Raw genomic sequence first — 12,757 nt, 5'->3', positions numbered from 1 at the left:
TCAGAGTTAGGCCCTAGTCTGCTACTTATACTGGTAAAAGTCCAAAGCCCATGATGCAAGGATGGTTTGTTCAGGTATCTGCAAGGAACATGCATGGATCATGCCTAATTAAATGCAGTGTTGAATATTTGTACATAATGTATGAGCCTTTGGGATGGTTCTCTGAAGAACAGGAACAAGAAGCAGCTCCTTCTCATGCCTGTCAAGTGCCATTCTTCATAGGGTATGTCTACACTGCAATCGAAAGTGGGGGGATTGATTACAGCTCAGGTAAGCATACCCATGCCAGCTTTACTTTAGCAAACATGACTAAAAATAGCAGTGAAGCGGCAGCAGCACATGTTTCAGTGTGGGCTAGCAATGCAAATATGTACCCAGGGTTCTGGGGAGGCTTGTACAGCCCATGTTGAAGCCTATGCTGCTGTAGTTTCACTGCATTTTAGCCATGTTAGGTTGATTAAAGCTAGCACAGGTGCATCTATCTAAGCTACAGTCACACCTTTGGTTTTAGTGTAGATCTACCCATAGCTAGCCCTACAATGAAGAACTTGAACTTGCATGCCCTGCATAGTAATAGCATGTTGAACTTTCTCTCTCTCCCCCCTTCCAGTGGAACTTTTGTTATCTGGTGGATTTTCCAACACTTAGTGACTCACAAATACTACTTATAGCTCTGAACCAATCAGGATCTTTTTCTGTGTATTATACTGTCCTGCAAAATTGTGTGAGAGACAAATTCTTTCCTGGCAGAGTTGCACTGAAGTCAGTGGATTTATGTCAGCAGAGAATATGGTCCAGAATATATTGTATCCTGTTTGGAGAATACTAGATACTTTCCTGTTTTGCACATTTGTTAACCAAATAAGCTTCATTTCTGTGTAGCTGTTTGTAAAAAACTTGGCAACGTTTTCCCAATACACTCCACCCCGTTAGCAGGTGTTTAATCTACTGGAAACCCATCTTGTGTGCTCTGCTGACTCACTGAAGCAGGTGACTCATTACCCCACCTTAAGGTCCATGGAAAGATCCTGTTAACTCATTGGGAGCTGGATTGAGCCCTAGTTGCACCTTGTCTTAAATTTAGGGTTACAATATTTCAGGTTCCCCAAAAGAGGACACTGCTGAGGAGTGGGATACAGTTGAGGGGGTGGGGGGGAATGCTAGAAAGATTACCAGCTGAGGCTTTAGGCACATAGACACTATTCAGTTAAATGGTCTTCTGGTCTTCGTAGGCCCTTGCATATCTTTTCAATTACATATAGATAGATAAAAATATGCTAGCCAAGTCTGCATAATACGTAACAGTCACCAAATCAATATTCTGGTCATTCAGGCAGCCTTATAAGCCAATAGTACTTCATGCCCATTGGCAAACCGGACAGATTCCACTAAAACTGTGTTTTTAGAAAAAGTCTGAGATTATTCATCTCTCAAGGTGCCAGAATTCATTCATTCTATTCATCTATTACCTTCATTCATCTAAAACTTTAATTTTTCCATAATGCTTGGCATGTTATAAGAAAAAGGGGGCAATAGATTATATTTGGTGTCTTCCATGCCTCCATTCTGTGTTTCTCCCAAAAGGAAAACAACATTGTCTAGTATTTAAAGAATGAGGAGGAACTTGTAAATTCCATGAGCCAGATTCACTACTGAGTTTGGGCCAGCTTTTACCTGGAACATCCCCAGGGGAGCAAAGGTGCGGTAGTAGAAAACTGCCACAATGTCACTTATATCAGAGGTGGCCTGTAAAGGGCCAGCACAGTCTGAAAAAATGAATAACAGAGTTTGGAAAGAGGCTACAGCCTGATTTGATTTCTACTGTGAGCAACCGCCACTATGATGCTCTGGTGGGAACAAAAACTTCTACTCCCCTCAGCGCATTTTTCAAAGGAGGGCAGTGGTAGTACCACAACCTGGCATTGACTGGGATGAATCCCCACACTGGGAGAAGGGGTTTGGACAACATTTTGTAATATACACTGATCTACACTAGTTTTCTAATTCTGGCCCTAGGTATTGATTATACATTGATAAAACTTTCCATGCGATCCAGCAGCATTTTATTCATGCAGTATTTTCACTTTTTAAATATGAACATGAGACTGTAGCTTTACTCTTACTGTATTCTGTTTGGACAATAAGTGCACCTGAAATACCACTGAAGTATAAAATATGTGATAACATTTGTAACAAATCTGTGTGGATATCAGTCTGATGATCCACAGAATGGATAGATGGCTGAAATTAAAGGATCCACAGGAGATGATTTGTGATTCCTAAATGAGCTCTCCTGACATAATTTCTATAGTTTAGATCTATCTTACGCTATCTCTGATCAGTCTAATAACAACCAACCAGCAAAAATGTTCATATGATCATGTAGGTACACCTTTTTTCCCCCTCTCTGTAACGCACTTAGGGGCTAACTATGTCACTTAGGAGCTGGGCTGGATAAAATAGAAAAGACACTGCATTTCCAGGGAGACAGACGGGACGATCTAGTAGATATTTCCCCTCTGTAACTTTTATGATTCTGTGACACTAAATAAATGCACTTGCTTGTCATTGCTGGAGGCCTACAATAGATATACTGTAGTACATAAACCATGAGAGTGTCTGCACTGAATCTTTTTGTGAAATCTCCTATTCTTGCTCTATCATCAGTGTAGCTCCACCAGTAGCAACAACTGTGGGATTGCAGATGTAGGCAGGGGGCCAATGTTATTTTTACTACCATACCTCTACACTGAACATGATGGTGTCCTGTCTACACCAACACTCCCATTGTCACCTGCTACCTGATGAGCTGAGCTACAGGTGTCCGAAAGGTAGGAGATTTTAAAACTAAATATCTAATATAGACACAGTCCGTAGAAGAGGGTGTTATTTAAGAAATCCTTTGTTATACTGTATATACAGTTATGGAGAACACAACTGTCCTCATGACTGACTGGCTAACTCTCTCATCATGCTTTCTGACAGGTTTTGCTGGTACACCAGGATATCTTTCACCAGAGGTGTTACGAAAAGATCCCTATGGGAAGCCAGTGGACATGTGGGCATGTGGTAAGAAACAATTTTGAAGAACTATATTTAGCCCACTGCATTGTGATCAGTCAGTTAAGAGCCTCTGTTTAGTGTATTTCAGAGTTAATTTTAAATGTTTCTTCATCTCATATTTACCTTTTCAGTAGTTGTTTATTTGAACAGTAGTTATTATTTGAATGTTACAGTTAAGCAAATGTGCTGTCAGAGCACTTTTGACTTTGTCTACATTACAGGTGTAACCATGTCATAGAACTAGCAACAGCACAATTTTTCCTTAACATCGTTACAAACACAGTTCCAGTTTGTATTAAAGACTGAGACTTAATTATATTTCATTACCAAGCTAAACACCAATCTCTCTCCGTAGCCTTAGCCTCCTTTGAATTGCCCTAAAATCATATCTGTAACCAGGTTAAGGGACAACCATTTTGTAACCTGGTTCTTTAACAGGTACTATTTGTAGCATAGACAGACTGATTGGGCCATATCTGTGAATGCATTTGTGTCTTGTAGTTATCACTAAACCACGGCCAAATAAATGACAGATAGGCTTGTCTATGGTAGACTCTTTTCTTAAAATTTCCATCATCTTTACCACCAGTGCATCTCCACTAATGAGAGCACTTACATTATCAGGCTAGTTTTAATCTCTGTGTTGTCTAAGACTGTTCCGAGTAGGACTAGAGGATATATCCCTGTCTGTCTCTAGAGCTAACTAGACATTTCCAATGTGCCCCCCCATAGTATCTAGGCACCATTTCCTGACACATAGTCTTCCCCTGCACTCCCCATACTTTGTTCCAGAGTGTCATCATGAGAAATCTATAGCTGCCTCAGAGCATTGTCAGGATGTTTATTTTCCAACATCTGGAGGATTTCTATTCAGCTGTACTACCAAATAAGTCATTTGCCTTATTTGTTTGTACCTGTTTTATGCAGCCTTGAGGTATGATTCAGTTCATGTTCACTGGGCTAGTTTGCATGAATGGCTTAATTAGTGCTACTCTGGACTTCCTGCAGGTGTCATTCTCTATATTCTCCTTGTGGGATACCCTCCTTTCTGGGATGAAGACCAGCACAGACTCTATCAGCAGATCAAGGCTGGTGCTTATGACGTATGTATTATGAGCTACTCTTACCATTGTTTTTAATTACAGCTTTCAATATGATTTTGCTAGACTAAGAAGGGAGTGAAAACTAAGTAGGAATTAGTTCCTAAATATTTCTGTTTTTATCAGCATTTTTATGATCCACTCTTTTTATATGTGTAAACATCTCTTTGGCCTGTACACTATATAATATATACCATTACTCAATATATTTCTATCTACCTGTTTAAACAGTAACTATATTTCTACTACTGTGTGCTTTTGCCCACAATCCTACAACTGTTGCTTTTTAGGGGTGGTATTCAGAGAGCACAAGGTTTCTCTTTAAGCTGCTTCTTGTTACTGATTTTACATTTCAGTTAGATTAGTTACAGAGTATCACAGCTGTGATCTCAGTTGATTCACTTACACGTTTGCATGTGTGTGTCTGGCTGGGACAAATGTGTGCAAAAGGAGCCTTACAAATACGAGTACCTCCTACAGTATGTTTTTATCAAATTCCTTTACTGCTTAAAGTTTGAGTCTGGTAGTTACATTAGTCTAAAATCCTATATGAATGATGGTTACTTTTGCCTTGTTCAGATCTTCAGTAATATTTCTAAATTGACAAAACTTTAAACTCTTCAGAGTATCACTGCTACGGACCTAAATGACTTCTTCCTGTGCATTATCTTTCATAAAATTGTAGCCTGCATAACGGTAGTGTCATAGAGCGCAGTTCTGCAAACACTTATGTAGGAATAGTCCCATTGACTCTCAGTGCCCAGCAGTGAACACTGGAAGGATTAGACTAGTAGTTCAGAAGTGTTATAGTACATTTATTTTAGACACAGTGAAATAAAGTCTATTGGTGGTCAACTGTTAAGCAATTTAAAGACTGCGTGACTCAAAAAATTGTAAGGCATACAGAGCTTTCTATCTTTTAAGCCATTCATGTAAGCTCTGTAGTGGAAATGAGTTTATGGTCTCAGTCTTGTTCTTGGTGGTCAAGTGCCCATATTGCAGAACATACCATTCCAGTTGGCACTACAGTCACAGCTGAGAAGGCAGTGATTAAATACGTATAGAGACTGGACTGTGCTTCCATAGAGGTGGTCCCTGCAGAAGAAGGTAGCACTCTCACTCCCCTTTGATACCTGTTCTGTGGATCAGCAGTGACTAGAGGGGCTATTAGATTCATAGACTTTAAGGGCGGAAGGGACCATCATGATCATCTAGTCTGACCTCCTGCACATTGCAGGCCAAAGAACCTCAACCACCCACTTCTGCAATAGACTCCTAACCTCTGGTTGAGTTACTGAAGTCCTCAAATCATGTTTTAAAGACTTCAAGTTATAGAAAATCCACCATTTATATGAATTTAAACCTGCAAGTGACCCGTGCCGCATGCTCAATTTCCACAAGCTCTAAATTCATTAATTTAAAAAGTGAAAAACACAAGTTGTTTATGGCTGTGTTTCAGGAAAGCACTTGAGCACACACTTAGCCCCATTCCAATGGGACTTCAGCACATGCTTAAATATTTCGCTGATCAGGGATGGGCTTAAGTACCTGATTAAATCAGGGGCTAAACATTAAGATGTCATATACACTATTTAACATTCAAGAAGACAAATGAGTCTCTACGATAATTTTGTTTATTATTTTTATTGCAGTACTGTATTAGGCAGTGTACAAACACAGAAAAGCACACTCGCTGATCTGAATTTCTTAGCCTACTCTATTTCCCTTAAATTTGTAATTTCATCCTCTAAGTGTCAGTTTGCATCATGTTGTTGTACACATTTCTGTAAGTGTTCCACTACAAAATAAGTTAACATCAGCAACAAGCCTGTTAGGAGGCATCAAAACAATAAAGAAGAAAAAACATAATGTTTACAGAAAAAGTTGTTTGAAATTGTTTTTTTTTTATAGCAGGCTTCTTTACTCTTCAAATTTTAAGCTTTGCTATCCATTCATGTGACATACTGTGTGTGTGTGTGTTGTATATGTGTGTGTGTGTGTATATATATATATATATAGAGAGAGAGAGAGAATTACATATATATTTTTCCTTAAGTTTCCCTCACCAGAGTGGGATACAGTGACTCCTGAAGCCAAAGACCTCATCAATAAAATGCTTACCATCAACCCTGCCAAACGTATCACAGCATCAGAGGCACTGAAGCATCCATGGATATGTGTAAGTAGTTTCCACTTGCACGCCTAAAATATTTTACAGGCGAAATAGTTGATAGCATTCTCCGAAATCTAGTGCACAAATTCAGAAGGTTAATGATTATTTTTTCCTTCCTTAGAGCTGTTTCATTGCAATGTAGTTAAATAGAGGAGATAAAACTGTAATTATCTAGACTCTGTGAACCTAGAAATAATTACCATAACTGAGGCTCCAGCCTGAGAAACTGCTCCGTGCAGGCAGACCCTTGTGCCCAGGCAGAGCAGAGACTTCACTGGGGCTCCTGAGTTTATACAGACATCCACTTGCACTGAGGAGAATGGAGGATCATGGCCCTTAACACATCATTATTATGTGCGTGCTCAGGGAATATAGTATGGAACTGTATCAATAAAAATTCTCACTTATATCGTGCTTTGCATCTTCAGAGCAACTAATTCTCAAAACACTGGGAGATAAGTAAATGATACTGCCCCATTGTGAAGGTAGGGTGAAACATGGAAACAATAAGATAGGGATTTGCCTGGGGATACTCTGCAAGTCACTGACAGAGCCACAATCAGATTTGATGTGTTCCTGGTGCCCAGCCCTGTACTCATTCTAGTAGGTGGCACTGTCTTCTCTATCATAGAACAATACAAGTGATAATGAGTTTCAGAGGAAATAAGGAGGATGTTGAATATTTCCTTTTTACACATTTCATGTTCCTGTGCATCACACAGTACTTCTAATGTTAAATAAAATTCCATTTCTTTTTTTAAAAGAGAATTTTACAGGACACCACAATTCAGGATGCTATTACTGATTTTTTATTTTTATAATTCTATATGGCCAAAATGGTTTGTTTTTAGTCAGTCTCTACACAGATGTAAACCCCACTGATTTAAGTTGGAGTTTTTCATAGGTAAGGACTGAGTACAAACTGAGTCTCCAGTTTTGCATCAGGTTCCATTGGCATGGATCCCTGCACCCAGGCAAAATCTTGGAGACTTCACTGGGGCATTGAGGTTTGCTTGAGGAGATACCAGTGAAGGATAGGAGCTTAAGAATTTGGCCCATGCAGGTTATGATATGCTTGTTCTCCAATAAATACAACATTACTCATATATTTGTGTGTATTGAATACTTTTCTTTTCTTCTCCCTCAGCAACGTTCTACTGTGGCCTCTATGATGCACAGGCAGGAGACTGTAGATTGCTTGAAGAAATTCAATGCAAGAAGAAAACTAAAGGTAAGAAAGAAAATTTCTTCAGGGACATTTTAGCAGCAGGTAATTTTTGAAGGGTAAAAGGATAAATAGATATATATTCCATGTAGAGGATAACCATTCCTTAAAGGGATTTTATGGTGAATATTAACTATCTTGTGAACACTTAAAACAAAGCTATATAATCAAACATCAGGCTTCGATCTTTAAATAAGTACAGCCATGTGAACTGTGCTGCAGTGCTTAATAAACAACATAAGGTTGAGCTCTGCATGCATTTCCAGCAGCATTTTTACTGCTTTTAAGACGCAATTAATATAAATATAATCTACATACCCCTCTGGAATCAGGACGATAGTGATGACCCTCCATTTTAAAATCACAGGCATTTCTCCCTTTAGATAAAGGAAAACCTCCCTTAGTTGATTGTGGTAGTGTACTCTTTATACTCTTTGCAGGCCAGCCACTAGTGGACAACATTACATACATGTGTGTAAATATATACACACAGAGAATAAGTGTGTTGAATACAACTCATCCCAATTGAACACAATTCATCCCAAGCAACTAAAGTAAGAGTCTGGGTTCTGTTCCCAGTGTCATATGTGTGCAGTTTAATTGATGACAAGTATCCCTATGTGTGCACATACATTTGTGGCAAGACTTGTTCTGACAGCTTAGTAACTATTCAGGGATATTATGATAACTTTAAGAATAAGCTACAGTTTCTCCATTCCCAATGTACTGCACCTTATGCCAAATAATGCGTGGAAAGTCCATCATTCCAGAGTTGACTTAGATATTCAAGTGATTTATGATTAAGCACATTTGCCTTTTTGGTCTATTCATGCTCAGAGCTGTGCATAAATAATGCTAATTTGAGTTAACATATGTGTACACAGGGGGCCATTTTGACAACTATGCTGGCTACCAGAAATTTCTCAGGTACGTTTATTAAGCTCCAAATCCTTATGTTCTTTACATTTTGGTGTCTGCTTAATGCAACCAGGCTCTAATTAGAATTAGTTTAGTACAGTCAAGGTCTTTGCTACTGTGGAGTATGTAAAGTATAGTGTATAAAAGTTATTTCTTTTTTGCAATGATCAGAGCAGAAATTACTCACTGCTGTACATTAAACTAAAGGGTCATAATGAGCCTTTTGAAAGGTACTGGTGGTAGTTGTAATAATTTGATGCAATGTCTGTTTGTTTCCCTTATTGTGAAGGGGGAGGGTTTTTTCGTTCTTATTTGTAGAATCCTATCAAAGAGCCTAGAAAATATTCCAGGTAGGAAGAGAAAAATTGCAAATGCTAAGGATAAATGGCAAATTGAAATATGGTCAAAGAATAATATTTTAAAAGTTAAATTACATAGTAGAAAAGGGGTTGAATATGCAAAACTAAAATACATTTCTAAACTTTAGACATAAGTTTTATGTTCTTATCTTATATAAAAAGCAACTGTATAGTACATATTTTACTACTTTTCTAGTAATATATCAAATCAAGTTTACTTCTAATACCATTCCTATTTGTTTGGGTTTCTTAATACTAATAAACACAAGAAAGTTCTTCACTCTTTTACCTCTGTCTCATTCTCGAGCATCATATTATAGCAACATAAGAGTACTTTCTGCATATGAAATAATAGTTGTACTTTTGGCTGAATATACTCTCAGGTGCAGGTGTTTATAGTAATCAAACTCTGATGCTGAAGACCAAGGTGTTAGCCCAGGGCACAGTTATAATTATGTCTTAAATAGGAACACCCTTAAAATATTGTGTTATGCTTAAATTTATAGTTACATATTTAAAGTTTTCAATGAAAGAGAAAAGAAAAAATACCAAAAATAAAATAGCTATAAATTTCTGAAAGGGAAATTTGTAAAAGTGTTAAAGCCTTTCTTTCCCTTCATTCCTCCGATTGCCTAAACTTCTCTGCCTTCTCGTTTTCTTTCTTCTCCCCGACCATCTACTCCCCTCCCTGCTGATTAGCCAGAATCTTGTCCCCCAAATAGCTGTGATATATTTTTGTTTATATTGTGTTTCCATTCTTATTTGGAAGGAAGGAGCTGGGAATCTCCCAATGTAAACCTCAATATTTGAGAATTATTCTGGCAACCTTTATCCTAACCAGACATGGATAATGCATATAAGACACCCACAAACAGGAGTGCAGGCAATTGAATAATTTAGGGTGAATTCTGCAGTAACTTTGCAACATCCTGTTTCTGTCTGAGGTAATTCTGTTGCAATATATTTAATAGATAAAAATGCTATAGTGCATTGAGCATGTTTTGAAGAATAATAAGCATCAAAGCATCCAAAAATAAACAAGCTACAGCGGGATGCAAGTGAGACCAATTGGTCCAATCTGCTTGGTGCTTGGAATACACAGTGCCCTTCTTTGTTAGGTTCCCCTATTTAATATACATCTGTAACATGTAAAACCATCTTTAGGGATTGTAAATTATATTTGGTTAAGGTTTAATGAATTGCCAGTAACTTTCAGTTTCCTTTAAGAGTTGAACAGAAATGCTGTAGTCTAAGACTGAGTATCTTGTCAAAAATGGATTATCTTAAAATATAAAGCATGTGTATCATTTCTAATCATTCTCCATAATCATTGTTTCACATACATCATATGTAAGGTCTAACACCTCTCTGAAGAACAGGAATGTCATAGTCCTTTAAAAATATTATTTCAGAATGTCTTGGCATGGTGATCAAAGATTTTTTCATCCATCATTTCAGTGGTTAATTTAAGACATACCTGCACTTGAGATATTTTAGTTTTTGAGTTATTTATTCATTGAATTTCATTGAAAGCATGCTTTTTAAGGTTATTTGTCCATAACAATGTGTTTATAAAAGTGTTTTATTTTTTCCTTTTCTTTCTTCCTTTTATGTGGAATGTGTGTTTCTTGTGAGGTAAGACCCTCAGCAACTGAAAGAAACATCTTTTTTGTACCTCCTAAGCAAAATTGCCATCTGCCCTGAACCACACTAATCTCTGCATGTTTTCACAATTCCATTTCTTCTCAGTTTGCTTTTTGGCTTATTAGCAGTGCCTTAGGATTTATTTATAACAATTGCTTTTTAGTTGTGGGAAATCAGCATGGTCAAATTTTTCATTGTTAGCTTACCTTAGAATATGCTTTGCTACTGCAGTTTTTGATTCGCATACAGTGTCCTTGCATACACAAAATGCTTTTAAATAGTATTAGAATTATATCACAAGCCAACAAAAAAGGCAAAAGATTCGTAGCTAAAGCTGGTACTAACACTTCTTTAAATAGTTGTGTGTGGTTATTGCAGTATGCAAAGTACAGGATATATACTACGCTTGTTCTGGGCATGAAGCTCCTGTTAATGTACAGGACTGAAGTATAGATTATGTCCCATAATATTAAATATCACATACCAGTCCCATACAAGAAACATTTCAAGGGACACATCCCCTTACATGCTAGCAATCCTACAGGCACAATGGGAGGAGTAATGGATGTTACAACCTTCATTATGACTCTTTTGTTGTTTTGTTTTATTTAATTTTTTATTTTAAAAAATTGTTTCCAAAACATGTAAAAGATTTTAAACATAAAACATAACATCGGAAGGATGTAGTTCATATTATGACAAGCAACTTGTAAGAATTATTTTTTCTCAATAGGTGGTGGGGTTTTTTTTTAGTTCTATGAGTATAAAATAACCTGTGAAGCCAATAAACTTTTAATTTTCTTTTCTTTCCTGTAGCTTGAAAATAGCTATTTTTTGCTAAATTAGTTTAAGACTTTGATGCTCTTCCTATCTGATTAATTGTTCAGAGATAGAGCCCAAAACCCAATCAAGAATCAAGGCCCATTGTGTTAGGTGCTGAACCTACATTTAACAAAAATGCAGTCTTTAGTCCAAAGAGTTTAAAGGAAAACAGCAGCATATATTAAATATAACACATGCTTTTCACATACAAAAATATTCTGCATTACTCTTCCTTAGCACAGGTGGAGATACTTTGTGTCAACTTTAGCTTGAAATAAATTTTTATGAATGAAATTTTTCTGCTCCTGAAAAATAGGGGTTTATGATGGGCAGCAGTGACACCGCCTTAACAGTGGTCTGAGTGAATCTGCTATCCTAACTGATAAAGTGATTTTGAGGAGTTTTACTAAATTATAGAAGATAACCTTAACTTCAGCTCTAGTTAAAGTTCCAATAGAGATTTGTTCTTTTCTGCACAGTTTCTATGGTTATATAGTCCATCATGTCTACAGTAGAACCACAATAATATGAGCACTTGACCCAGACACAGCAGGTGAATAATACATGGACACAGAAATGTAGATGAAGCAGAAGCTTTATCTTCATTAACTTAACCAAGAGAAATGGTGGTACCCCAGCAAACTGGCTGAAACTAGACTAATGCAGTTCCCAACAGAATAAGCCCTCCTTCCGCCAGTCAAATGAAGGGGCCTTTCTCAAATGTCTGTGCTCCCTACTATCCTCCTTCATGTTCAGGATAAGGGTCCAGATGAGTAATGCTTCAAGCTATGCTAGACAGTGAAGCCAACACCAAGAGTCAAGTCCAAAGTCTTCCAAACCCTCCATTTCTTTGCACTTTTGTCCTCAGCAACTGCCTCTCTGTGTAACAAGGAGAAATGGCTGCAAACTCCCCTTTAAAAATTTGTGAACAAATGGCAGCCCAATGGCTTACCCACAGCCACTTAGTCACCTTATGTCACCACCAGCTATAACAGCATGGACAAGACCTCTGCAGCCTTCAGTTCTTCTTCTGTTCCTCATCCTGGATATCTTGCTATGTGAAGAGGGCACCAGGAGCTGGTCACCTGTCTCCAGAAGTAGTACTAAATACTCCAAATCAAAGGAACAGGGAGTCAGTAATGTGTCTTTGCCTCCACTGAACTAGGTGGACGACTACAGGCTGGAGTTCACAGCCATTTCCAATCTCTATATTCCCCTCCACTCTACCATAACCCTACATAGATCACAGGCTACCCCTAGGAGTCAAGGCCCTTTAGGGTCTCTCTCCCCTGGGTTGGCTTGGCTACAGCCCCAGTGCCAACTAGCAAGGTGGGCATTTGTATCTATCACAAAAAAGCTAATCTCTCCCCATTTCTGAGCAAAAATGTAATAGTAAAATCTATCATTTTTACAAAATACAGTGGAATCACAATTAGCCAATCTAACTGCGACC

General features: G+C 37.8%; 1 protein-coding gene across 16 annotated transcripts in view; it reads left to right on the top strand.

Annotated features, from left to right (window-relative positions):
* CAMK2D (calcium/calmodulin dependent protein kinase II delta) overlaps positions 1-12,757 on the top strand; it is a 263,534-nt gene that overhangs the window by 185,391 nt on the left and 65,386 nt on the right. For all 16 annotated transcript variants that reach the window (XM_054028973.1, XM_054028971.1, XM_054028980.1 and 13 more), the window contains 5 exons: positions 2,986-3,069; positions 4,072-4,166; positions 6,220-6,342; positions 7,484-7,567; positions 8,446-8,488. In XM_054028973.1, the coding sequence (XP_053884948.1) occupies positions 2,986-3,069; positions 4,072-4,166; positions 6,220-6,342; positions 7,484-7,567; positions 8,446-8,488 (429 nt within the window). The remainder of the gene's footprint in view (positions 1-2,985; positions 3,070-4,071; positions 4,167-6,219; positions 6,343-7,483; positions 7,568-8,445; positions 8,489-12,757) is intronic.

Source organism: Malaclemys terrapin, chromosome 5 (assembly GCF_027887155.1).
Source record: "Malaclemys terrapin pileata isolate rMalTer1 chromosome 5, rMalTer1.hap1, whole genome shotgun sequence".
Taxonomy (NCBI): Eukaryota; Metazoa; Chordata; order Testudines; family Emydidae; genus Malaclemys; species Malaclemys terrapin.
This window is presented reverse-complemented; position numbering and strand designations above follow the sequence as displayed.